Source organism: Heptranchias perlo, chromosome 10 (assembly GCF_035084215.1).
Source record: "Heptranchias perlo isolate sHepPer1 chromosome 10, sHepPer1.hap1, whole genome shotgun sequence".
Lineage (NCBI taxonomy): Eukaryota > Metazoa > Chordata > Chondrichthyes > Hexanchiformes > Hexanchidae > Heptranchias > Heptranchias perlo.
In genome coordinates this window covers 4,674,476-4,701,687 of record NC_090334.1, presented here as the reverse complement: position 1 = coordinate 4,701,687, position 27,212 = coordinate 4,674,476, and the positions used below count along the sequence as shown (strand labels likewise).

General features: G+C 47.7%; 1 protein-coding gene across 1 annotated transcript in view; it reads right to left on the bottom strand.

The window, feature by feature from the left end:
- The window catches only part of sptbn5 (spectrin, beta, non-erythrocytic 5), a 394,215-nt gene that overhangs the window by 129,866 nt on the left and 237,137 nt on the right, over positions 1–27,212 (bottom strand). The window contains exons 43-50 of the mRNA XM_067991151.1: positions 26,112–26,226; positions 25,529–25,642; positions 21,386–21,507; positions 13,248–13,410; positions 11,605–11,793; positions 10,486–10,563; positions 9,411–9,583; positions 3,261–3,351 (exon numbers count right to left, since the gene is read on the bottom strand). Of these exons, the coding sequence (XP_067847252.1) occupies positions 3,261–3,351; positions 9,411–9,583; positions 10,486–10,563; positions 11,605–11,793; positions 13,248–13,410; positions 21,386–21,507; positions 25,529–25,642; positions 26,112–26,226 (1,045 nt within the window). The remainder of the gene's footprint in view (positions 1–3,260; positions 3,352–9,410; positions 9,584–10,485; positions 10,564–11,604; positions 11,794–13,247; positions 13,411–21,385; positions 21,508–25,528; positions 25,643–26,111; positions 26,227–27,212) is intronic.

Below are 27,212 nucleotides of genomic sequence, written 5' to 3'. Positions count from 1 at the left end.
TCTGGTGTTACCCGGTTTGTTAACAGTATCTGGTGTTACCCGGTTTATTAACAGTATCTGGTGTTACCCAGTTTATTAACAGTATCTGGTGTTACCTGGTTTATTAACAGTATCTGGTGTTACCCAGTTTATTAACAGTATCTGGTGTTACCTGGTTTATTATCAGTATCTGGTGTTACCCAGTTTATTAACAGTATCTGGTCTTACCTGGTTTATTATCAGTATCTGGTGTTACCCAGTTTATTAACAGTATCTGGTGTTACCTGGTTTATTATCAGTATCTGGTGTTACCCAGTTTATTAACAGTATCTGGTGTTACCCGGTTTATTAACAGTATCTGATGTTGCCCGGTTTATTATCAGTATCTGGTGTTACCCGGTTTATTAACAGTATCTGGTGTTACCCGGTTTGTTAACAGTATCTGGTGTTACCCGGTTTATTAACAGTATCTGGTGTTACCCGGTTTATTAACAGTATCTGGTGTTACCCAGTTTATTAACAGTATCTGGTGTTACCCGGTTTATTAACAGTATCTGGTGTTACCCGGTTTGTTAACAGTATCTGGTGTTACCCGGTTTATTAACAGTATCTGGTGTTACCCAGTTTATTATCAGTATCTGGTGTTACCTGGTTTATTAACAGTATCTGGTGTTACCCGGTTTATTAACAGTATCTGGTGTTACCCGGTTTATTAACAGTATCTGGTGTTACCTGGTTTATTAACAGTATCTGGTGTTACCCGGTTTATTAACAGTATCTGGTGTTACCTGGTTTATTATCAGTATCTGGTGTTACCCAGTTTATTATCAGTATCTGGTGTTACCCAGTTTATTAACAGTATCTGGTGTTACCTGGTTTATTAACAGTATCTGATGTTGCCCTGTTTATTAACAGTATCTGGTGTTACCTGGTTTATTATCAGTATCTGGTGTTACCCAGTTTATAAACAGTATCTGGTGTTACCTGGTTTATTAACAGTATCTGGTGTTACCCGGTTTATTAACAGTATCTGGTGTTACCTGGTTTATTAACAGTATCTGGTGTTACCTGGTTTATTAACAGTATCTGGTGTTACCCGGTTTATGAACAGTATCTGGTGTTACCCGGTTTATTAACAGTATCTGGTGTTACCCGGTTTATTAACAGTATCTGGTGTTACCCAGTTTATTAACAGTATCTGGTGTTACCTGGTTTATTAACAGTGTCTGGTGTTACCTGGTTTATTAACAGTGTCTGGTGTTACCCGGTTTATTAACAGTATCTGGTGTTACCTGGTTTATAAACAGTATCTGGTGTTACCCTGTTTGTTAACAGTATCTGGTGTTACCTGGTTTATAAACAGTATCTGGTGTTACCCTGTTTATTAACAGTATCTGGTGTTACACGGTTTATAAACAATATCTGGTGTTACCTGGTTTATTAACAGTATCTGGTGTTACCCGGTTTATTAACAGTATCTGGTGTTACCCGGTTTATAAACAGTATCTGGTGTTACCCAGTTTATTAACAGTATCTGGTGTTACCTGGTTTATAAACAGTATCTGGTGTTACACGGTTTATAAACAATATCTGGTGTTACATGGTTTATAAACAGTATCTGGTGTTACCCGGTTTATAAACAATATCTGGTGTTACATGGTTTATAAACAATATCTGGTGTTACCCGGTTTGTTAATAGTAACTGGTGTTACCCGGTTTATAAACAGTATCTGGTGTTACCCGGTTTATAAACAATATCTGGTGTTACATGGTTTATTAACAGTATCTGGTGTTACCCGGTTTGTTAATAGTATCTGGTGTTACCCGGTTTATAAACAGTATCTGGTGTTACCCGGTTTAGAAGCAGTATCTGGTGTTGCCCGGTTTATTAACAGTATCTGGTGTTACCTGGTTTATAAACAGTATCTGGTGTTACCTGGTTTATTAACAGTATCTAGTGTTACCTGGTTTATTTACAGTATCTGGTGTTACCCGGTTTGTTAACAGTATCTGGTGTTACCCGGTTTATTAACAGTATCTGGTGTTACCCAGTTTATTAACAGTATCTGGTGTGACCCGGTTTATTATCAGTATCTGGTGTTACCCAGTTTATTATCAGTATCTGGTGTTACCCAGTTTATTAACAGTATCTGGTGTTACCTGGTTTATTAACAGTATCTGGTGTTACCTGGTTTATTAACAGTATCTGGTGTTACCCAGTTTATTAACAGTATCTGGTGTTACCTGGTTTATTAACAGTATCTGGTGTTACCTGGTTTATTAACAGTATCTGGTGTTACCCGGTTTATTATCAGTATCTGGTGTTACCCAGTTTATTAACAGTATCTGGTGTTACCCGGTTTATTAACAGTATCTGGTGTTACCCGGTTTATTAACAGTATCTGGTGTTACCTGGTTTATTATCAGTATCTGGTGTTACCCAGTTTATTAACAGTATCTGGTGTTACCCAGTTTATTAACAGTATCTGGTGTTACCCAGTTTATTAACAGTATCTGGTGTTACCCAGTTTATTAACAGTATCTGGTGTTACCCGGTTTATTAACAGTATCTGGTGTTACCCAGTTTATTAACAGTATCTGGTGTTACCCGGTTTATTAACAGTATCTGGTGTTTCCCAGTTTATTAACAGTATCTGGTGTTACCTGGTTTATTATCAGTATCTGGTGTTACCCAGTTTATTAACAGTATCTGGTGTTACCTGGTTTATTAACAGTATCTGGTGTTACCCAGTTTATTAACAGTATCTGGTGTTACCCAGTTTATTAACAGTATCTGGTGTTACCTGGTTTATTAACAGTATCTGGTGTTACCCGGTTTATTAACAGTATCTGGTGTTACCTGGTTTATTAACATTATCTGGTGTTACCCAGTTTATTATCAGTATCTGGTGTTACCCAGTTTATTAACAGTATCTGATGTTGCCCGGTTTATTATCAGTATCAGGTGTTACCCAGTTTATTAACAGTATCTGGTGTTACCCGGTTTATTAACAGTATCTGATGTTGCCCGGTTTATTATCAGTATCTGGTGTTACCCAGTTTATTAACAGTATCTGGTGTTACCCGGTTTGTTAACAGTATCTGGTGTTACCCGGTTTGTTAACAGTATCTGGTGTTACCCAGTTTATTAACAGTATCTGGTGTTACCCAGTTTATTAACAGTATCTGGTGTTACCCAGTTTATTAACAGTATCTGGTGTTACCCGGTTTATTAGCGCTATCTGGGGGTTGTACAGGTGTTCAGGGTGGTGCCTCTTTACCTCGTAGGTGCTTCTCAGGAACAGTTGCAGCTGTTTACACTGATCCAGGATCTTCCTGTGATGTTCACAGTTTTCCAGTAACTTCTGTTTTCTAAGTGATAAAGACAATAAAAAGGTAGATGGTGTCGGATGTAAGTGCACTGAAAGTGTCAGCAGCCGGACACAACCGATGGAAAGGTTATGAGAATGGAACGAGGACAGGTCATAGAGACTGTCAGACACACAGCCATCACACTCCATCATGGACTCTACAAAACTCATTTCATCTCCAGAGGGAATGTTCTGCAAACTTTTTGCCGATCAGTTCCAACACCAAGAGACCGGGAGCAAAAATGAAAGCGAATGGAATGGTGGCAACCTATTGACATGGGTAGGGTATTGGTTGGGAGATAGGAGACAGAGAGTAGGGATAATGGTATATACTCAAATTGGCAGGATGTAACTGGTGGTGTCCCCCAGGGATCTGTACTGGGGCCTCAGCTTTTCACAATATTTATCAATGGCTTAGATGAAGGAATCGAGAGCCATACATCAAAGTTTGCTGACGACACTAAGTTAGGTGGCATAGTAAATAGCGTAGATAGAAGTAGAAAGTTGCAAACGGATTAAGTTGCATAGATTCAGTGAGTGGACAAAACTCTGCCAGGTGGAGATCAATGTGGGGAACTGTGGGATCATCCACTTTGGACCTAAGAAATATAGATCAGAGTATTTTCTAAATGGTGAGAAGCTAGGAACTGTGGAACAGCAGAGAGAGTTAGGAGTTGAAGTAGAGATCAATGAAAAATGAACAGGCGGTAAAAGAAATTAAAAAGGCCAATGGAATGTTAGCCTTTATCCAAAGGGGGCTGGAATGCATTGGGGGTGGAAGTTATGTTATAGTTATATAAAGTTCTGGTTAGACCACATCTGGAGAACTGCATTCAGTTCTGGGCACTGCACCTCAGGAAGGATATATGGGCCTTGGAGAGGGTGTAGCGCACTCACTAGAAACATAGAAACATAGAAAATAGGAGCAAGAGTAGGCCATTCGACCCTTCCGGCCTGCTCCGCCGTTCAAAATGATCATGGCTGATCGTCTAACTCAGTACCCTGTTCCCGCTTTTTCCCCATATTCCTTGGTCCCTTTGGCATTAAGAAATATATCTATCTCCTTCTTGAATACATCTAATGACTTGGCCTCCACTGCTTCTGTGTAGAGAATTCCACAGGTTCACCACCCTCTGAGTGAAGAAATTTTTCATCTCGGTTCTAAATGTCCTACCCTGTATCCTGAGACTGTGACCCCTGGTTCTGGACTCCCCAGCCATCGGGAACATCCTCCCTGCATCTCGACTGTCTCGTCCTGTTAGAATTTTATATGTTTCGATGAGATCACCTCTCATTCTTCTAAACTCTAGTGAATATAGGCCTAGTCGACCCAATCTCTCCTCATACGTCAGTCCTGCCATCCCAGGAATCAGTCTGGTAAACCTTCATTGCATTCCCTCCATGGCAAGGACATCCTTCCTCAGATAAGGAGATCAAAACTGTACAATACTCCAGATGTGGTCTCACCAAGGCCCTGTATAACTGCAGTAAGACATCCCTGCTCCTGTACTCAAATCCTTTTGCAATGAAGGCCAACATAACGTTCGCCTTCCTAACTGCTTGCTGCACCTGAATGCTCGCTTTCAGCGACTGGTGTACAAGGACACCCAGGTCTCGTTGCACCTCCCCTTTTCCCAATCTATCACCATTCAGATAATAATCTGCCTTTCTGTTTTTATAACCAAAGTGGATAACTTCACATTTATTCACGTTATACTGCATCTGCCATGTTCCTGCCCACTCGCCCAACTTGTCTAAATCACATTGGAGCTTCTTTGTATCCTCCTCACAGCTCACATTCCACCCCAGCTTTGTGTTGTCTGCAAACTTGGAAATGTTACATTTAGTTCCCTCATCCAAATCATTGATATATATTGTGAATAGCTGGGGCCCAAGCACTGATCCCTGTGGTACCCCACTAGTCACTGCCTGCCACGTGGAAAAAGACCCGTTTATTCCTACTCTCTGTTTCCTGTCTGTCAACTAATTCTCAATCCATGCTAATATATTCCCCCCAATCCCATGTGCTTTAATGTTGCACACTAACCTCATGTGTGGGACCTTATCAAAAGCCTTCTGAAAATCCAAGTACACCACATCCACTGGTTCTCCCCCATCTATTCTACTAGTTACATCCTCAAAAAACTCCAGTAGATTTGTTAAGCATGATTTCCCTTTCATAAACCCATGCTGACTTTGTCCAATCCCGTTAATGCCTTCCAAGTGTTCTGTTATCACATCTTTTGTAATAGACTCTAGCGTTTTCCTCACTACTGATGTTAGGCTAACTGGTCTGTAATTCCCTGTTTTCTCTCTCCCTCCTTTTTTAAATAGTGGGGTTACATTTGCCACCCTCCAATCTGTAGGAACTGTTCCATAATCTATAGAATTTTGGAAGATGATCACCAATGCATCCACTATTTCCAGGGCCACTTCCTTTAGTACTCTGGGATGTAGATTATCAGGTCCTGGGGAATTGTCAGCCCTTCGCCCCATTAATTTCCCTCGCACTAATTTTTACTAATACTGGTTTCCTTCAGTTCCTCCCTCTCACTTGACCCTTGGTTCCCTAACATTTCTAGCAGGTTATTTGTGTCCTCCTTTGTGAAGACAGAACCAAAGTATGTGTTTAATTGTTCTGCCATTTCTTTGTTCCCCATTATAATTTCCCCCATTTCTGACTGTAAGGGACCTACATTTGTCTTCACTAATCTTTTTCTCTTGACATATTTATAGAAGCTTTTACAGTCAGTTTCTATGTTCTCTGCTAGTTTACTCTCATACTCTATTTTTCCCCTCTTAATCAATCTCTTTGTCCTCCTTTGCTGAATTCTGAACTGCTCTCAATCCTCAGGCCTGCCACTTTTTCTGGCAATTTTATATGATTCCTCTTTGGATCTAATACAATCCCTAATTTCTTTTGTAAGCCACGGTTGAGCCATCTTTCCTGTTTTATTTTTGCGCCAGACAGGAATGAATAATTGTTGTAATTCCTGCACACGTTCTTTAAATATTAGCCATTGCCTATCCACTGTCATCCCTTTTAGTAAAATTCCCCAATCTATCATAGCCAACTCGCACCTCATACTTTCGTAATTTCCTTTATTTAGATTCAGGACCCTAGTTTCGGTTTTAACTACTTCACCCTCCATCTTAATGAGGAATTCTATCATGTTATGGTCACTCTTCCCTCAGGGACCCCGCACAACAAGATTGTTAATTAATCCTTTCTCATTGCACAATACCCAGTCTAGGATCGCCTGTTCTCTAGTTGGTTCCTCAACGTATTGGTCTAGAAAACCATCACGTGTACACTCCAGGAATTCCTCCCCCATAGTATTACTGCTAATTTGGTTTGACCAGCTATATGTAGATTAAAGTCACCCATGATTATAGTTGTACCCTTCTTGCATGCATCCCTAATTTCCTGTTTAATGCCCTCCCCTACATCTCCACTACTGTCAGAGGGCCTATAGACAACCCCCACCAATGTTTTCTGCCCCTTGGTGTTTCTTAGCTCCACCCATACAGATTCCACATTGTGATTTTCCGAGCCAATATCCTTCCTCACTATTGCATTGATTTCCTCCTTTACTAACAACGCTGCCCACCTCCTTTCCCTTTTTGCCTGTTCTTCTTAAATATTGAATACCCCTGGATGTTCAGTTCCCATCCTTGGTCACCCTGCAGCCATGTCTCCGTAATCACAACTATATCATAACCGTTAACTAGAATGTTACCGGGGATAAAAGGGTTAGATTATGAGGAAAGATTGCATGGACGAGGCTTGTATTCTCTTGAGTATACAAGATTCAGAGGTGATCTAATTAGGTATTTAAGATGATTAAAGGATTTGATAGGATAGATAGAGAGAAAATATTTCCTCTGATGGGGGAGTCCACAACAAGGGGGCATAACCTTAAAATTAGAGCTAAGCCATTCAGGGGTGATGTCAGGAAGCATTTCTTCACACAAAGGGCAGTGGAAATCTGGAACTCTCTCCTCTCGGGGGTCAACTGAAAATTGCAAAACTGAGATTGATAGATTTTTGTTCGGCAGGGGTATTAAGGAATATGGAACCAAGGCGGGAAAATGAAGTTAAGATACAGATCAGCAATGATCTAACTGAATGGTGGAACAGGCTCGAGGGGCTAAATGTCCGTCTCCTGTTCCCATTTTCCTATCCCACTGATTGATACTCCGTGATCCTGTAATAATACCCCACAGTTTGACACCCTGTGATCTTGTAATAATACCCCACTGTTTGATACCCTGTGATTCTGTAATAATACACCACTGTTGATACCCTGTGATCCAGTAATAATACCCCACTGTTGATACCCTGTGATCCTGTAATAATACCTCACAGTTTGATACCCTGTGATCCTGTAATAATACCTCACTGTTTGATACCCTGTGATCCTGTAATAATACCCCACTGGTTGATACCCTGTTATCCTATGATAATACCCCACTGTTTGATACCCTGTGATCCTGTAATAATACCCCATGGTTTGATACCCCGTGATCCTGTAATAATACCCAACTGTTTGAAACCCTGTGATCCTGCAATAATACCCCACAGTTTGATACCTTGTGATCCTGTAATGATACCCCACTGTTTGATACTCTGTGATCCTGTAATAATACCCCACTGTTTGATACCCTATGATCCTGTAATAATACCCCACTGTTTGATACCCTGTGTTCCTGTAATAATACCCTACTGTTTGATACCGTGATCCTATGATAATACCCCACTGTTTGATACCCTGTGATCCTGTAATAATACACCACTGTTTGATACCCTGTGATCCTGTAATAATACCCCACTGTTTGATACCCTGTGATCCTGTAATAATACACCACTGTTTGATACCCTGTGATCCTGTAATAATACACCACTGTTTGATACCCTGTGATCCTGTAATAATACCTCACTGTTTGATACCCTGTGATCCTGTAATAATACCTCACTGTTTGATACCCTGTGATCCTGTAATAATACACCACTGTTTGATACCCTGTGATCCTGTAATAATACCCCACTGTTTGTTACTCCGTGATCCTGTAATAATACCCCACTGTTTGATACTCAGTGATCCTGTAATAATACCCCACTGTTTGATACCCTGTGATCCTGTAATAATACCCCACTGTTTGATACCCTGTGATCCTGTAATAATACACCACTGTTTGATACCCTGTGATCCTGTAAAAATACACCACTGTTTGATACCCTGTGTTCCTGTAATAATACCTCACTGTTTGATACCCTGTGATCCTGTAATAATACACCACTGTTTGATACCCTGTGATCCTGTAATAATACCCCACTGTTTGATACCCTGTGATCCTGTAATAATACACCACTGTTTGATACCCTGTGATCCTGTAATAATACGTCACCAGGTTATAGTCCAACAAATTTATTTTAAAATCACAAGCTTTCGGAGATTATCTCCTTCGTCATCTGACGAAGGAGATAATCTCCGAAAGCTTGTGATTTTAAAATAAATTTGTTGGACTATAACCTGGTGTTGTAAGATTCCTTACATTTGTCCACCCCAGTCCATCACCGGCATCTCCACATCACTGTAATAATACCTCACTGTTTGATACCCTGTGATCCTGTAATAATACCCCACTGTTTGATACCCTGTGATCCTGTAATAATACCCTACTGTTTGATACCCTGTGTTCCTGTGATAATACAGGAGAGGGAAGTCATGCCCGAGCTTGATCCTACCATCATCGAATGCCCACACGTGCACTCTCCAACATGGGTCACTGGATAATGAATCCCTGGATAAAGGATTCTGGCTGATCTTTTGCTCCACGCTACCTGGACACAGACTCCGGGGCCAATCATGATGACTGAACGGTGATCAGCTAACTCAGCACAGAGGCGGGATTGTCCCTGGGGCCTGCCTGGCTTGTGAGGCTCAGTACCACACATGTGGTACCACCACATTTGGCACAGGGACATTGTAATATTCTGCAGTGTATTCTTTACAGGAGCTTTTAAAGCAGCATGAGAAGGCGAGTGCTGCATTATACCTCTGTAGAACTGCTTGGCACTTGACGGTGATCTGTGCACATTCCGAATGTTTCTTCTGCTTGAGCTGCAGTGCGAACCTCTCCATCACGTTCACCTTCTCCAGCTGAGCCTCCACTGTTTTCTCAAATTGTTCATGCTTTTGCTGCAAGCTTTCCACGCTCGGCAGGGAATCCTGGAACACAGCAGCAAAGACAACTCACCATATTGTTAAAACAGATTTTCAGAAAGCTGAAGAAAATCAGGCACTCAGGAGCGGACTCTGGTCTTTCACTTCTGTGGCTCGATTTCATTTCATTTCTCTGCAGACTGCAGGGGGCTCCATGAAATCAGTTTGAGGAGTTTCAATTCGACTCTGAATAAGCATCGGTGCAAATGCATATCCACCCCCAACGTGGCAATAAATTGTCAATTCCACTCACTAACATAGGGTGACTGGATTGGTAAACTCAGGGTGGGCCTCTGGCAACCAGTTGGGACAGTGTAGAGGGAGCTTTACTCTGTATCTAACCCGTGCTGTACCTGCCCTGGGAGTGTTTGATGGACAGTGTAGAGGGAGCTTTACTCTGTATCTAACCCGTGCTGTACCTGCCCTGGGAGTGTTTGATGGGACAGTGTAGAGGGAGCTTTACTCTGTATCTAACCCGTGCTGTACCTGCCCTGGGAGTGTTTGTTGGGTCAGTGTAGAGGGAGCTTTACTCTGTATCCAACCCGTGCTGTACCTGCCCTGGGAGTGTTTGATGGGACAGTGTAGAGGGAGCTTTACTCTGTATCTAACCCGTGCTGTACCTGCCCTGGGAGTGTTTGATGGGACAATGTAGGGGGAGCTTTACTCTGTATCTAACCCGTGCTGTACCTGCCCTGGAATGTTTGATGGGTCAGTGGGTGCCTGAATTGGAAATATTATATTCCTCAGGACTAGATGAGCACAAAACCTGCAAGTAACAAGTACAGTGTTGCAGTCTGTCCGTTCAGCTACACGAAGTTGCTATGTGCGTTCCTTTACTATGTGTTGGGCTCTAATCCCCGTCTCTTGTCCTATCCCTCAGTGTTGGTATTTGTTGGTGGGAAACCTACCCCATGGTCTTTGTTGGCCAGGAATGCCTCCTTGCTGCTCAGCCAGCTCTCACTCTGTTCCACGTAGCCGTAGAATATCTGCAACACACAAGGGTCTCACCACATCACGAACAACCAAGGAACACAGGGGCACATTCAGAGCAGTTAGACAGCAGCTCATGAGCACTATTTGTATTTTTAGATCATTGTCATGCCCTGCCCACCCCCAAATCATACTGCAACACACATCTTCAGAGACTCCCGCCCAGACCAGAGGCTCGACTCACACCCAGGAACCCAGTGCTCATGTGCTGAGCAGAGGAGGATGTCCCACTGGCCACCTTTGCCAAGCACCTGACCTTTGACCCCTGCACCACCACCCCGCTACCCCACAGTGGAGACCGGGAACAAACTGTGTCCAGAACTGGGTGTAGAGCTGGGTCCAGACAGTCAGCAACTCAGCAGACCCACCGCACCAATCGGCGTTCCAACAAATTGCACCAGCAGTATGTACACAGCAGACATTTTGAGAATGCCGATCACATTGCAGCGTGAGGGGATTTAGCACATTGTATTACAGCATCAACACACCAGCCATGGTTTACTCTCAGAGCAGTCAGACTGTCACACTGCTTACAGAGAGCTGTATCAAACTGAGGCAGAGAGAACAGCATCTTTTATACCTGCGTCAATGACTGATCTACAAACTGTCTCCAGCCCTGCCACTTAATCTCCATATCGAGCCCTGCCACTTAATCTCCACATCGAGCCCTACAAGTCAATGTCCACATTGAGCCCTGTGACCTAACGTCCCCATGGAGCTCGGGTTTAACATCCCCTGATCCATGCTCCCCAGTATGGTTTGACACTGGGAATCACGTTGCCTTTTTTACATTCCTTGGAACATTGCTCATGAACACTCCAGTGAGCCATTTGGTGTTGCTTTGGACATGTCCAAATCATCTGTGTGGGCCTGCGGCCGAGCAATTCTAAACAACTTACTTGTCATATGACCTCCTATCTGAGTTATGTTCTCTCTAATTCCCAGTAGGTAACTGGGAATGTGCTGCCAAAAATAGACACTCATTAATTGTTTGACAGTATGTACATGGTGTGTACCCTCTCCTCGCCTGTCTGTACCTGCAGATCATAGGCCTCTGCCAGCCTGGTGCTAAGGTCCTGCCAGGCCTCATTTAGAGTGGTCCAGGTCTCTTCCACCTTGGAAAGGGACTGCCTGATATCCAGCGATGCGTAGTGTCCTGCTGTCACTAGTTCAACAGCAACATTCTTGACAGCATCGAAACGCTCCCCTCTGGCCTGGATCTCAGCCTAAGAAATAAACAGAGAGGCGCACGAACACACACACACACACACACACACACACACACACAGAGACAGACACAGACACAGACACGTGCACACAGAGACACACATACACAGACATACAGACAGACATAGACATACACACAGACAGACATACAGATAAACACATACACACACACAGAGACAGACACAGACACGTGCACACAGAGACACACATACACAGACATACAGACAGACATAGACATACACACAGACAGACATACAGATAAACACACACACACACACAGATACAAACAGACATACACGCAGACAGATCCCCACACAGACATGCACAAACACACACACACACACACACACACACAAAAAAAAGTTAGCAACTTCTGCAATCTTTCAGTACATCACTCTGATCATTTTGTCAGAGTTTCAGCATCTCTTCCACCCCCTCCCTTAACACCCCCATGAAGTGAACACAAAAGGCCCAGATTATCACAATTCAGGATCGGGACATGGAAAATCATGCTCCCTCACAGGCTCAGTTGTATCGTCCAATAAGGCCAAACCTTCACCACCACTGAGTCTCCTTTAACCTTTCCTCATAGCTCATCCCCATTACACTTGGGATCATTTTTGTTGTTCTCTGCACTCTCTCTAATGGACCATTTGAAACTGGGCCACAAGAACTGTCCAAGTGAGATGTGGCCAGTGTAGCATCGAGCCCCAGCACAACCTCTGTACATTCCCACCCCCTCTTCTGGCTAAGTATCCCAACACTTTCTATGCTTTATTCATTTGCTTCTCCACACGGTCTTGACATCGACAGTAACCGAGTCTCCTGTCACTCACAAGGCCTTTCGCAGTGTCCCTGCACCAACTCTTTCCCCTTCACTGTAGACCCAAATTCATTGGGATGAAAACAGGAAATGCTAGAAACATTTTTCAGCATTTTCCATTTTTATTTCAGATTTCCAGCATCCGCAGTATTTTGCATTTCCATATTTATTGGGAATCGATGCGTGGTTTACAGGGTGGCTTCAAGGACAAGAACGTACACAGGGCGATAGAATCAATAGCTAATAAAGCACAAGGTGCTCCTCTTAAAGGAAGGGAGTTACAGCCAGACTAAACCTGGCTGAGTCCAGGTTGCCCAGAGCTGCAACTGCCTGGGTGTTAGATCCCAGTTCATAAAATCATAGAATAATTACAGCACAGAAGGAGAGCATTCGGCCCATCGAGCCCGTGCCGGCTCTTTGTAAGAGCAATCCAATTAGTCCCATTCTCCCGCTCTTTCCCCGAAGCCCTGCAAATTTTTCACTTCAAGTATTTATCCAATTCCTTTTTGAAAGCCATGATTGAATCTGCTTCCATCACCCTTTCAGGCAGCGCATTCCAGATCATAACAACTTGCTGTGTAGTCATGCCCATTTAGAAAGTTTGATAAGTTCCCAGGGCTGTGTCCTTGCCTTTCTCTCTTGGTGCTCCTCTATCATGCTCTCTGCCTCTTGCTTACTCTTTGGCAGGCTCCCTTCTCCCATCAGTGCTTTCATCCACTGTGCCCAGTCCAGAAGCTCCCGAACAGTCCTGTTGAACTTCTGCAGCTGGTACGAGGCTTCCAGTTTCTCCTTTCTGCAGAAATTAGAAATTAGCTGAAACAACTAAAGCAAGAAATAATACAGAACTCGTGACCCACCAGCCTGAAAACACAATGCTACAGACCTCATCCACACGCTGCCTCTAAGTGACATCACCTACAGGTATGGGGTTCGCTTCCATGACAACCAGCTCCACCTCCCACCACCTCCCCCGACTCCACCACCAGCTCCACCTCCCACCACCTCCCCCGACCCCAACACCAAATCCACCTCCCACCACCAGCTCCGCCTCCCACCACCTCCCCCGACTCCATCACCAGATCCACCTCCCACCACCTCCCCCGACTCCACCACCAGCTCCACCTCCCACCACCTCCCCCGACTCCATCACCAGATCCACCTCCCACCACCTCCCCCGACTCCACCACCAGCTCCGCCTCCCACCACCTCCCCCGACTCCATCACCAGATCCACCTCCCACCACCTCCCCCGACTCCACCACCAGCTCCACCTCCCACCACCTCCCCCGACTCCATCACCAGATCCACCTCCCACCACCTCCCCCGACTCCACCACCAGCTCCGCCTCCCACCACCTCCCCCGACTCCATCACCAGCTCCGCCTCCCACCACCTCCCCCGACTCCACCTCCCACCACCCCCCCCGACTCCACCTCCCACCACCCCTCCCGACTCCCCCACCAGCTCCACCTCCCACCACCTCCCCCGACTCCACCTCCCACCACCCCCCCCGACTCCACCTCCCACCACCTCTCCCGACTCCACCACCAGATCCACCTCCCACCACCAGCTCCGCCTCCCACCACCTCCCCCGACTCCACCTCCCACCACCCCCCCCGACTCCACCTCCCACCACCTCCCCCGACTCCACCTCCCACCACCCCCCCCGACTCCACCTCCCACCACCTCTCCCGACTCCACCACCAGATCCACCTCCCACCACCAGCTCCGCCTCCCACCACCTCCCCCGACTCCACCTCCCACCACCCCCCCCCCGACTCCACCTCCCACCACCCCTCCCGACTCCCCCACCAGCTCCACCTCCCACCACCCCTCCCGACTCCCCCACCAGCTCCACCTCCCACCATCTCTCCTGACTCCATGAACAGCTCTGTGCTGTCACACGGCCTGACCAGCACTAAGTCATCAATGATCAGAATGTCCAAACGACCAAATTCATCACTTTTGCCCAGTGATAGTGACAGAGACCAAGACTGACACCGTGACTGAGACTGACACCGTGACTGAGACTGACACCGTGACTGAGACTGACACCATGACAGAGACCGAGACTGACACCATGACTGAGACTGGCACCATGACAGAGACCGAGACTGACACCGTGACTGAGACTGACACCGTGACTGAGACTGACACCGTGACTGAGACTGACACTGTGACTGAGACTGACACCGTGACAGAGACCGAGACTGACACCATGATAGAGACCGAGACTGACACCGTGACTGAGACTGACACCATGACAGAGACCGAGACTGACACCGTGACTGAGACTGGCACCATGACAGAGACCAAGACTGACACCGTGACTGAGACTGACACCGTGACTGAGACTGACACTGTGACTGAGACTGACACCATGACAGAGACCGAGACTGACACCATGATAGAGACCGAGACTGACACCGTGACTGAGACTGGCACCGTGACTGAGACTGACACCATGACAGAGACCGAGACTGACACCGTGACTGAGACTGACACCATGACAGAGACCAAGACTGACACCGTGACTGAGACTGGCACCATGACAGAGACCAAGACTGACACCGTGACTGAGACTGACACCGTGACTGAGACTGACACTGTGACTGAGACTGACACCATGACAGAGACCGAGACTGACACCATGATAGAGACCGAGACTGACACCGTGACTGAGACTGACACCGTGACTGAGACGGACACCGTGACTGAGACGGACACCGTGACTGAGACGGACACCGTGACTGAGACGGACACCGTGACAGAGACCGAGACCGAGATTGACACCATGACAGAGACCAAGACCGAGACTGACACCGTGACAGAGACCGAGACTGACACCGTGACTGAGACTGACACCGTGACTGAGACTGACACCGTGACTGAGACGGACACTGTGACTGAGACGGACACCGTGACAGAGACCGAGACCGAGATTGACACCATGACAGAGACCAAGACCGAGACTGACACCGTGACAGAGACCGAGACTGACACCGTGACTGAGACTGACACCGTGACTGAGACGGACACCGTGACAGAGACCGAGACCGAGATTGACACCATGACAGAGACCAAGACCGAGACTGACACCGTGACAGAGACCGAGACTGACACCGTGACTGAGACTGACACCGTGACTGAGACTGACACCGTGACTGAGACTGACACCATGACAGAGACCGAGACCGAGATTGACACCATGACAGAGACCAAGACCGAGACTGACACCGTGACAGAGACCGAGACTGACACCGTGACTGAGACTGACACCGTGACAGAGACCGAGACTGACACCGTGATAGAGACCGAGACTGACACCGTGACAGAGACCGAGACTGACACCGTGACAGAGACCGAGACTGACACCGTGACAGAGACCGAGACTGACACCGTGACAGAGACCGAGACTGACACCGTGATAGAGACCGAGACTGACACCGTGACTGAGACTGACACCGTGACTGAGACTGACACCGTGACTGAGACTGACACCGTGACTGAGACCGAGACTGACACCGTGACAGAGACCGAGACTGACACCGTGACTGAGACTGACACCGTGACTGAGACTGACACCGTGACAGAGACCGAGACTGACACCGTGACAGAGACCGAGACTGACACCGTGACTGACACCGTGACTGAGACTGACACCGTGACTGAGACTGACACCGTGACTGAGTCCGAGACTGACACCGTGACTGAGACTGACACCGTGACTGAGTCCGAGACTGACACCGTGACTGAGACTGACACCGTGACTGAGACTGACACCGTGACAGAGACCGAGACTGACACCGTGACAGAGACCGAGACTGACACCGTGACTGAGACTGACACCGTGACTGAGACTGACACCGTGACAGAGACCGAGACTGACACCGTGACTGAGACTGACACCGTGACAGAGACCGAGACTGACACCGTGACAGAGACCGAGACTGACACCGTGACAGAGACCGAGACTGACACCGTGACAGAGACCGAGACTGACACCGTGACAGAGACCGAGACTGACACCGTGACAGAGACCGAGACTGACACCGTGACAGAGACCGAGACTGACACCGTGACTGAGACTGACACCGTGACTGAGACTGACACCGTGACAGAGACCGAGACTGACACCGTGACAGAGACCGAGACTGACACCGTGACTGAGACTGACACCGTGACTGAGACTGACACCGTGACAGAGACCGAGACTGACACCGTGACAGAGACCGAGACTGACACCGTGACTGACACCGTGACTGAGACTGACACCGTGACTGAGACTGACACCGTGACTGAGTCCGAGACTGACACCGTGACTGAGACTGACACCGTGACTGAGTCCGAGACTGACACCGTGACTGAGACTGACACCGTGACTGAGACTGACACCGTGACAGAGACCGAGACTGACACCGTGACAGAGACCGAGACTGACACCGTGACAGAGACCGAGACTGACACCGTGACTGAGACTGACACCGTGACAGAGACCGAGACTGACACCGTGACAGAGACCGAGACTGACACCGTGACAGAGACCGAGACTGACACCGTGACTGACACCGTGACTGAGACTGACACCGTGACTGAGTCCGAGACTGACACCGTGACTGAGACTGACACCGTGACTGAGTCCGAGACTGACACCGTGACTGAGTCCGAGACTGACACCGTGACTGAGACTGACACCGTGACTGAGTCCGAGACTGACACCGTGACTGAGACTGACACCGTGACTGAGACTGACACCGTGACTGAGACCAAGACCGAGACTGACACCGTGACAGAGACCGAGACTGACACCGTGACTGAGACTGACACCGTGACAGAGACCGAGACTGACACCGTGACAGAGACCGAGACTGACACCGTGACAGAGACCGAGACTGACACCGTGACAGAGACCGAGACTGACACCGTGACAGAGACCGAGACTGACACCGTGACAGAGACCGAGACTGACACCGTGATAGAGACCGAGACTGACACCGTTACTGAGACTGACACCGTGACTGAGACTGACACCGTTACTGAGACCGAGACTGACACCGTGACTGAGACTGACACCGTGACTGAGACCGAGACTGACACCGTGACAGAGACCGAGACTGACACCGTGACTGAGACTGACACCGTGACTGAGACTGACACCGTGACAGAGACCGAGACTGACACCGTGACAGAGACCGAGACAGAGACCGAGACTGACACCGTGACTGACACCGTGACTGACACCGTGACTGACACCGTGACTGAGACTGACACCGTGACTGAGACTGACACCGTGACTGAGTCCGAGACTGACACCGTGACTGAGACTGACACCGTGACTGAGACTGACACCGTGACTGAGACTGACACCGTGACAGAGACCGAGACTGACACCGTGACAGAGACCGAGACTGACACCGTGACTGAGACTGACACCGTGACTGAGACTGACACCGTGACAGAGACCGAGACTGACACCGTGACTGAGACTGACACCGTGACAGAGACCGAGACTGACACCGTGACAGAGACCGAGACTGACACCGTGACAGAGACCGAGACTGACACCGTGACAGAGACCGAGACTGACACCGTGACAGAGACCGAGACTGACACCGTGATAGAGACCGAGACTGACACCGTGACTGAGACTGACACCGTGACTGAGACTGACACCGTGACAGAGACCGAGACTGACACCGTGACAGAGACCGAGACTGACACCGTGACTGAGACTGACACCGTGACTGAGACTGACACCGTGACAGAGACCGAGACTGACACCGTGACAGAGACCGAGACTGACACCGTGACTGACACCGTGACTGAGACTGACACCGTGACTGAGACTGACACCGTGACTGAGTCCGAGACTGACACCGTGACTGAGACTGACACCGTGACTGAGTCCGAGACTGACACCGTGACTGAGACTGACACCGTGACTGAGACTGACACCGTGACAGAGACCGAGACTGACACCGTGACAGAGACCGAGACTGACACCGTGACAGAGACCGAGACTGACACCGTGACTGAGACTGACACCGTGACAGAGACCGAGACTGACACCGTGACAGAGACCGAGACTGACACCGTGACTGACACCGTGACTGAGACTGACACCGTGACTGAGACTGACACCGTGACTGAGTCCGAGACTGACACCGTGACTGAGACTGACACCGTGACTGAGTCCGAGACTGACACCGTGACTGAGTCCGAGACTGACACCGTGACTGAGACTGACACCGTGACTGAGTCCGAGACTGACACCGTGACTGAGACTGACACCGTGACTGAGACTGACACCGTGACTGAGACCGAGACTGACACCGTGACTGAGACTGACACCGTGACTGAGACTGACACCGTGACTGAGTCCGAGACTGACACCGTGACTGAGACTGACACCGTGACTGAGTCCGAGACTGACACCGTGACTGAGACTGACACCGTGACTGAGTCCGAGACTGACACCGTGACTGAGACTGACACCGTGACTGAGTCCGAGACTGACACCGTGACTGAGACTGACACCGTGACTGAGACTGACACCGTGACAGAGACCGAGACTGACACCGTGACTGAGACCGACACCGTGACTGAGACTGACACCATGACAGAGACCGAGACTGGCACCGTGACAGAGACCGAGACTGAGACTGGCACAGTAACTGAGACAGTAACTGAGAATATAACTGAGAATATAACTGAGACTGAGACTGCCACTCATATAGCAATTAAGAGGTGACCTCTTAGGATTTGTGCTCTATCCCTCTGACTGTACATCCCAAGTTCCCCTTCGCTTTCCTTACTGATGTCTCACACTGTACTCTTGGGGCATGATTTTAAATGGGAAAAACGGGTGGGTTGGGGGCAGTAAAAATTTTAAAAATTTAAACCCACCCCCAACCCTCCTCCAACCCACCCACTTTCCGTTTTCACTGAGGCGGGATGAGGAGCAGGCAATCAACCCGCTCTCAGGGGACGGGTCGGTCACTAAAAGCTTTCAAGGAGGCTGCAGGCCTCCATTTTGACAGTTTCTTTGCTTTTAACCCCGGGGGCCGGGATTCTTGGGCCTTCTCCTTCACGCCATGTGAGAGGAGGTGAGAAGGCCTGAAACTGCAGGTAAATGCCTTTATAGCACAGCTTGTGGGCCCAGAGGAGCAGGAGTGCTTCCCCCAGGCCCAACAAGCCTACCTGCAGTGACCCTACAAACGCGATCGACTGACCCCCCCCCCACCCCCACAATCTCCGATCCCCCCCACGATCTCCGACCCCCCCAATGACCCCAATGACTGATCCCTCCCACCCCCCGATGACCCCCGACCACTCTCGGAGATCCCTGATCCCCCCCCTCCCCATCTAACACTTACCTTTTCACGTCCTCTTCCTCTTCTCCTGTCTGACTGAGGCCAGCCTATTAATCAGGCCGGCCTGTCGGGTGGGAAACCACCAAAACAAAAATAAAAGACGTCCTTACGTCAAAGTCGTAAGGACATCCGGGAAACCAATGCTTCCGGGTTTCCCGTCAGGAATTCTGCCCCCCCCCACCCCTGCCCCGCTGTCCCCCAATAAAACCATGCTCTTGGTTTCACTGAGCACTCCACCAATACTCCCAGACCCTTCTCCTGAATCTTGTGGTCTAGAGCCAGTTCATAGTCCCACTGTTTATTTCCCTTCCCTGGTATAATCGCCTTGCATTTGTCCACATTAAATGCCATTTGTCATATCACCCACCTTCCCAACCCTTCCAGATCCCTTCGTATTTGTTTTGCCTGCTCCCTATTGTTTGACTCCACTCCCCGTCTGGTGCTACCTGCAAACTCAGACACAGCTCTGTTTTTGTCCCCGCCCCAAATCATTTCACAATGAACAGCACTGGCCCCAGGGACACCCCCACAGTGAGTGTGGGCCCAGCTCCATTCAGAGCCTCCCTTTGCTTTCTCTGGTTTGGCCCATTGTCAATCCCCTCAGAAGCTTGCCTGCTGTGCCCTGCCTTCCTACCTTTGGACTAATTCCTGAGTGGCACGGGACCTGAAGCATTGCTGATCTCTAAATACGCCCACAGACCTTCAGTTGTCGACGGGCTCAGTCAGTTCCTCAAAGAACTCCAGGAAATATGTCAGGTGAGACCCCCCCCCCCGCCTCATAAAACCTTGCCGACTCCCTCTTCTCATCCCACACCTACCCGGGGGTTTCAACACCCCCTCTCACAAGATGCCTTTATTACTTTACCTACAGCAGGCGCTAAGCTCAATGGCCTGTGTTTTCCTGCAGCTCACTTCATGTGTCAGCTATGGCTCAGTGGTAATACTGGCCCTTCTGAGTCAGAAGACCGTGGTCCTGAGTCAGAAGGTTCAAGTCCCACTCCAGAGACTTGAGCTCATAATCCAGGCTGACCCTCCCAGTGCAATACTATGGGGAGTCTTTTGGGTGAGACGTTAAACCGAGGCCTCTTCTGCCCTCTCAGGCGTGTGTAAAAGATCCCAAGGCCACTATTGGAAGACAAGCAGGGGAGTTCTCCCTGGTCAAGAGTTATGCCTCAACCAATATCACTAAAAAAACAGATGACCTGGTCATTATCACATTGCTGTGTGTGGGATCTTGCTGTGCACAAATTGGCTGCTGTTTCCTACATTACAACAGTGACTACACTTCAAAAGAACTTCATTGGCTGTAAAGCGCTTTGGGACGACCTGAGGTTGTGAAAGTCGCTATATAAATGAGGTCTCTTTCTCCTTCTGTACCTCCTGGGAGATTTACTCACCGCAGTTTGGCCTCCTTCTGTAGCCGAAGCCAGCTCTCCTGCATCTCTCCCTGCTTCAGGCTGAGCTTATCACACATTGGGGATTGGGACTTGTGCAGTTGCCTGGCATCAGCTTCCAGCACCTGTTTCAGATACACAACCTCACAATGTTAATGCTCGTACAATTCCCGCGGGATTTCTGCTCCAGAGCGTAGCATGAGGCAGAGCAAAATTGTGGACTCGGGGCAGCGGACCTTATCCTGTACTTGGAAAGTTCAGTGTCTCAGCTGTTCCCACTGTGGTGACGTAGACAGCACAAGGTGGGAGGGGTTGGACGGAAGATCAAAAGAGAGATCCCCTCCCACCCCCACAACATCCCCGAATGAAGTGCTGAGCAGCACCGGTGGGAGTCTGGAGGCTGCTTTCAGCCAGGGAAGGTAAGTGACAGGGAGACCCCAAGAAAGGAGCATGGGCAGAGAATAGACGAGAAACTTCATGTTACAAACATGAAGAGGTGGACTTTCTGGCAACGAAGGAGGAATTTTTTGACTTTGCACTTCCGGCAGAGAATCTCACCCATGGACAGCACACATCGGAAACCTTGGGCCTGCACTGTGCACGGTGCTCAGACCATTCATCTCCGATCTGTGCTTCCAGTGGGTGAGGATCATTATCAGAAGCACAAGTGTTAGCCATGGCTCAGTGGTATCACTCTTGCCTCTGAGTTAGAAGGTCCCACTGAGTCTGCACTGTCGGAGGTGCCGTATTTCGGATGAGACGTTAAACCGAGGCCTTGTCTGATCTCTCAGGTGGATGTAAAAGATCCCACGGCACAATTTGAAGAAGAGCAGGGGAGTTCTCCCCTGTGTCCCGGCCAATATTTATCCCTCAACCAACACCTAAAACAGATTATATGGTCATTATCACACTGCTGTTTGTGGGATCTTGCTGTGTACAATTTGGCTGCCGCGTTTCCCAGCATTACAACAGTGACCTCCAAAGTACCTCATTGTCTGTGAGGCGCTTTGGGACGTCCTGAGGTCGTGACAGGCACTATATAAATGCAAGTCCTTTCTTTCAGAGTTGGACAGTGACATCAGGCGAGGACAGCACTAGAGTCAGCTGTGATGTTGGTCTCTCCGCCAACATTTGCTGTCCAGACTCGAACATGCAGATCGGCAGTATGGGCAAGGTGCCAGGTGGCTGCCAGCGACCACAGAATTCACATCCAAGCTGTAGGAGAGGAGGGAGAAGTATGGGGCAAAAAAATGGGGCATTATAGGTGTTGCTGGTTAGAGTCCAGGCTACCTGTGTAAACGCATGAAGTGTGGTAAATAAGGTTGGTGAGCTGCAGGCGCAAATAGCCACATGGGAATATGATGTCGTGGCAATAACGGAGACCTTTGATCAAAAAAGGGCAGGATTGGGTACTAAATATTCCTGGATACAAGGTGTTCAGGAAAGAGAGGGAAGGAAAAAAAGGAGGGGGTGGCAGTATTAAGGAGAATATTGCAGTTCTGGAGAGAGAGGACGTCCTTGAGGGGTCAAGAACTGAATCCATTTGGTTAGAATTAAGAAACAATAGAGGTGCCATTACACTACTGGGTGTATTCTATAGGCTACCAACTAGTGGGAAGGATATAGAGGAGCAAATTTGCGTGGAAATTACAGAGAGGTGCAGGGACTATAGAGAAGTGATAATGGGACTTCAACTATCGTAATATAGACTGGGACAGTAATCGTGTAAGGCCAAAGAGGAGAAGGAACTTCTGAAGTGTGTTCAGGAGAACTTTCTTGATCAGTATGTTTCTGGCCCATAGGAGGCATTGCTGGATCTGGTTCTGGGGAATGAAGCGGGCCAAGTGGGTCAAGTGTCAGTGAGGGAACATTTAGGGAACAGTGATCATAGTAGCATAAGGTTTAGATTAGCTATGGAAAAGGACAAGGAGCAATCTAGAGTAAAATACTTAATTGGAGGAGGGCCAATTTCAGTGGATTGAGAACAGATCTGGCCCGGATAAATTGGAATCAAAGATTGGGAGGCAAAACTGTAATCGAACAATGGGCGGCCTTTAAAGAGGAGATGGTTTGGGAACAGTCCAGGTACATTCCCACGAGGGAGAACAGGAAGGCAACCAAACCCAGAGCCAGGTGATGAAAGAGATAGAGAGTAAGATGAAGCAGAAAAAGGGGGCGTATGACAGATGTCAGATTGATAATACAAGTGAGAACCAGGCTGAATATAGAAAGCTCAGAGGAGAAGTGAAAAAAGAAATAAGAAGGGGCAAAGAGAGAGTATGAGAATAGACTGGTGGGTAACATAAAAGGGAATCTAAAAGTCTTCTATGGGCATATAAATAGTAAACGGGTAGTAAGAGGAGGGGTGGGACTGATCAGGGACCAAAAAGGAGATCGACTCATGGAGGCAGAGGGCACTGGCTGAGGTACTAAATGAGTACTTTGCATCTGTCTTTACCAAGGAAGAAGATGCTGCCAAAGTCACAGTAAAAGAGGCGGTAGTTGAGATACTGGATGGGCTAAAAATTGATAAAGAGGAGGTACTAGAAAGTCTGGCTGTACTTGAGGTCGATAAGTCATCTGGTCTGGATGGGATGCATCCTAGGTTGCTGAGGGAAGTAAGGGTGGAAATTGCGGAGGTACTGGCCATAATCTTCCAACCCTCCTTAGATATGGGGTTAGTGCCAGAGCACTGGAGAATTGCAAATGTTACACCCTTGTTCAAAAAAGGGTGTAAGGATAAACCCAGCAACTATAGGCCAGTCAGTTTAACCTCAGTGATGGGGAAGCTTTTAGAAATGATAATCTGGCACAACATTAATAGTTACTTGGACAAGTGTAGATTAATAAAGGAAATCCAGCACGGATTTGATAAAGGCAAATCGTGTTTAACTAACTTGATTGAGTTTTTTGATGAGGAAAGAGAGAGGGTTGATGTGGTGTATATGGACTTTCAAAAGTTAAAGTGCCACATAACAGGCTTGTCATCAAAGTTGAAGTCCATGGAATAAAAGGGGCAGTGGCAGCATAGATGCGAAATTGGCTAAGTGACAGGAAATAGAGAGTAGTGGTGAACGGTTGTTTTTTGGACTGGAGGGAGGTGTACAGTGATGTTCCCCAGGGGTCGGTGCTGGGACCACTGCTTTTCTTGATATATATTATTGACTTGGACTTGGGTGTACAGGGCACAATTTCAAAATTTTCAGATGACATAAAACTTGTAAGTCTAGTGAACTGTGAGGAGGATAGTGATAGACTTCAAGAGGACACAGACAGGCTGGTGGAATGGGCGGACACGTGGCAGATGAAATTTAGCGCAGAAAAGTGCAAAGTGATATATTTTGGCAGGAAGAATGAGGAGAGACAATATAAACTAAATGGTATAATTCTAAAGGGGGTGCAGGAACAGAGAGACTTGGGGGTATATGTGCAGAAATCACTGAAGGTGGCAGAACAGGTTGAGAAAGCCGTTAAAAAAGCATAAAGGATCCTGGGCTTTATAGATAGAGCCAAAGAGTACTAAAGCAAGGAAGTTATGTTGAACATTTATAAAACACTGGGTCGCCACAACTGGAGTATTGTGTCCAATTCTGGGCACCGCACTTTAGGAAGGATGTGATGGCCTTAGAGGGGGTGCAGAAGAGATTTACTAGAATGGTTCCAGGGATGAAGGACTTCAGTTACATGGAGAGACTGGAGAAGCTGGGGTTGTTCTCCTTAGCGCAGAGAAGGTTGATAGGAGATTTGATGGAAATATTCAAAATCATGAAGGGTTTAGATAAAGTAAATAAAGATAAACTGTTCCCATTGTCGGAAGGGCCGAGAACCAGAGGACACAGATTTAAGGTGATTGGCAAAAGAACCAAAGGCGACATGAGGAAAAACCTTTTTACACAGCGAGTTGTTATGATCTGGAATGCGCTGCCTGAAAGGGTGGTGGAAGCAAATTCAGTCATGGCTTTAAAAAAGGAATCCGATAACTACATGAAGGGAAAAATCTTGCAGGGCTACGGGACTAACTGGATTGCTCTTACAAAGAGCCGGCATGAGCTCGATGGGCCGAAGAGCCTCTTTCTGTGATGTAACCATTCTATCATTCTATGATTCTACCTGCACATTTGCTCCAGCTCTGAGTGTAGTACTCACCTCTGTCCTGTCCTGGATGACTGTGATTTCCAGTTCAGTTTCTTTATGTCTCCTCATCAGTTTTTCCACATTTTCTACATCCCGGCCATAATCCAGCCCGTGAATCAACAAACTCTGAACAGAAATAGGCAGTTAGTGGAACTGCTCTGCTTAAAACCACAGAGGCTGTATGACCCTTAGCTACCAGACTCATCCAAGTGGGCCCAGGGAAACCAGCTTCTAGAGCATGTCAACAGCGCAAATAACAAACTACACGGGCAGGTCCTAAGAACATTAGACTTCAGGAACAGAGGAAAGGTCATTATGCTCTTCAAACCCTCTCCTTCCACAAACAGCACACTCTACTCTAGGACTCTTCCCCACCATTTAATCTTCTCCCACGGCCCATGTACAGTCTACTCTATCATGGACTCTATCCACCCATTGATTAACCTCCCACAGCCCATGTACACTCTCCCATATCATAGACTACCCACCCATTTACGATCCTCTCACAGCCCATGAGGCTTCTTCCTCAGCCAAAATGTTAGCAGAGATTGTGACACAGCACATCTGAGGCACAGTCCAGTTACACAGCTCTCACCTTTTCACCCATTCTTTCTTTGATTTCATCCATTTCTCTGATTAAAGCATGAACCTCCAAAGCTGCCGCCAGTTTTTTCTTGTACTTATTCAAATTCCCCTGGAAACTGTTCCACCTGAAATGAAAGATAGCAAGAGTGAGCGGAGAGAAGGCACAGCGAGCGGAGAGAAGGCACAGCGAGCGGAGAGAAGGCACAGCGAGTGGAGAGATTATACAGCGAGTGGAGAGACGGCACAGTGAGCAAAGAGACGACATAGTGAGTGGAGAGATTACACAGCGAGTGGAGAGATTATACAGTGAGCGGAGAGACGACACAGTGAGCGGAGAGATTATACAGTGAGTGGAGAGACGATACAGTGAGCAGAGAGATTATACAGTGAGTGGAGAGATGACACAGTGAGTGGAGAGATTATACAGTGAGCGGAGAGACGACACAGTGAGTGGAGAGATTATACAGTGAGCGGAGAGATTATACAGTGAGTGGAGAGATTATACAGTGAGCGGAGAGACGACACAGTGAGTGGAGAGATTATACAGTGAGCGGAGAGATTATAGTGAGCAGAGAGATTATACAGTGAGCGGAGAGACGACACAGTGAGCGGAGAGATTATACAGTGAGTGGAGAGACGACACAGTGAGCGGAGAGATTATACAGTGAGCGGAGAGATTATAGTGAGCAGAGAGATTATACAGTGAGCGGAGAGACGACACAGTGAGTGGAGAGATTATACAGTGAGCGGAGAGATTATACAGTGAGCGGAGAGATTATAGTGAGCAGAGAGATTATACAGTGAGCGGAGAGACGACACAGTGAGCGGAGAGATTATACAGTGAGTGGAGAGATTATACAGTGAGCAGAGAGATTATACAGTGAGCAGAGAGATTATACAGTGAGTGGAGAGACGACAGAGTGAGTGGAGAGATTATACAGTGAGCAGAGAGATTATACAGTGAGCGGAGAGATTATACAGTGAGCGGAGAGACGACACAGTGAGCAGAGAGATTATACAGTGAGCGGAGAGATTATAGTGAGCAGAGAGATTATACAGTGAGCGGAGAGACGACACAGTGAGTGGAGAGATTATACAGTGAGCGGAGAGA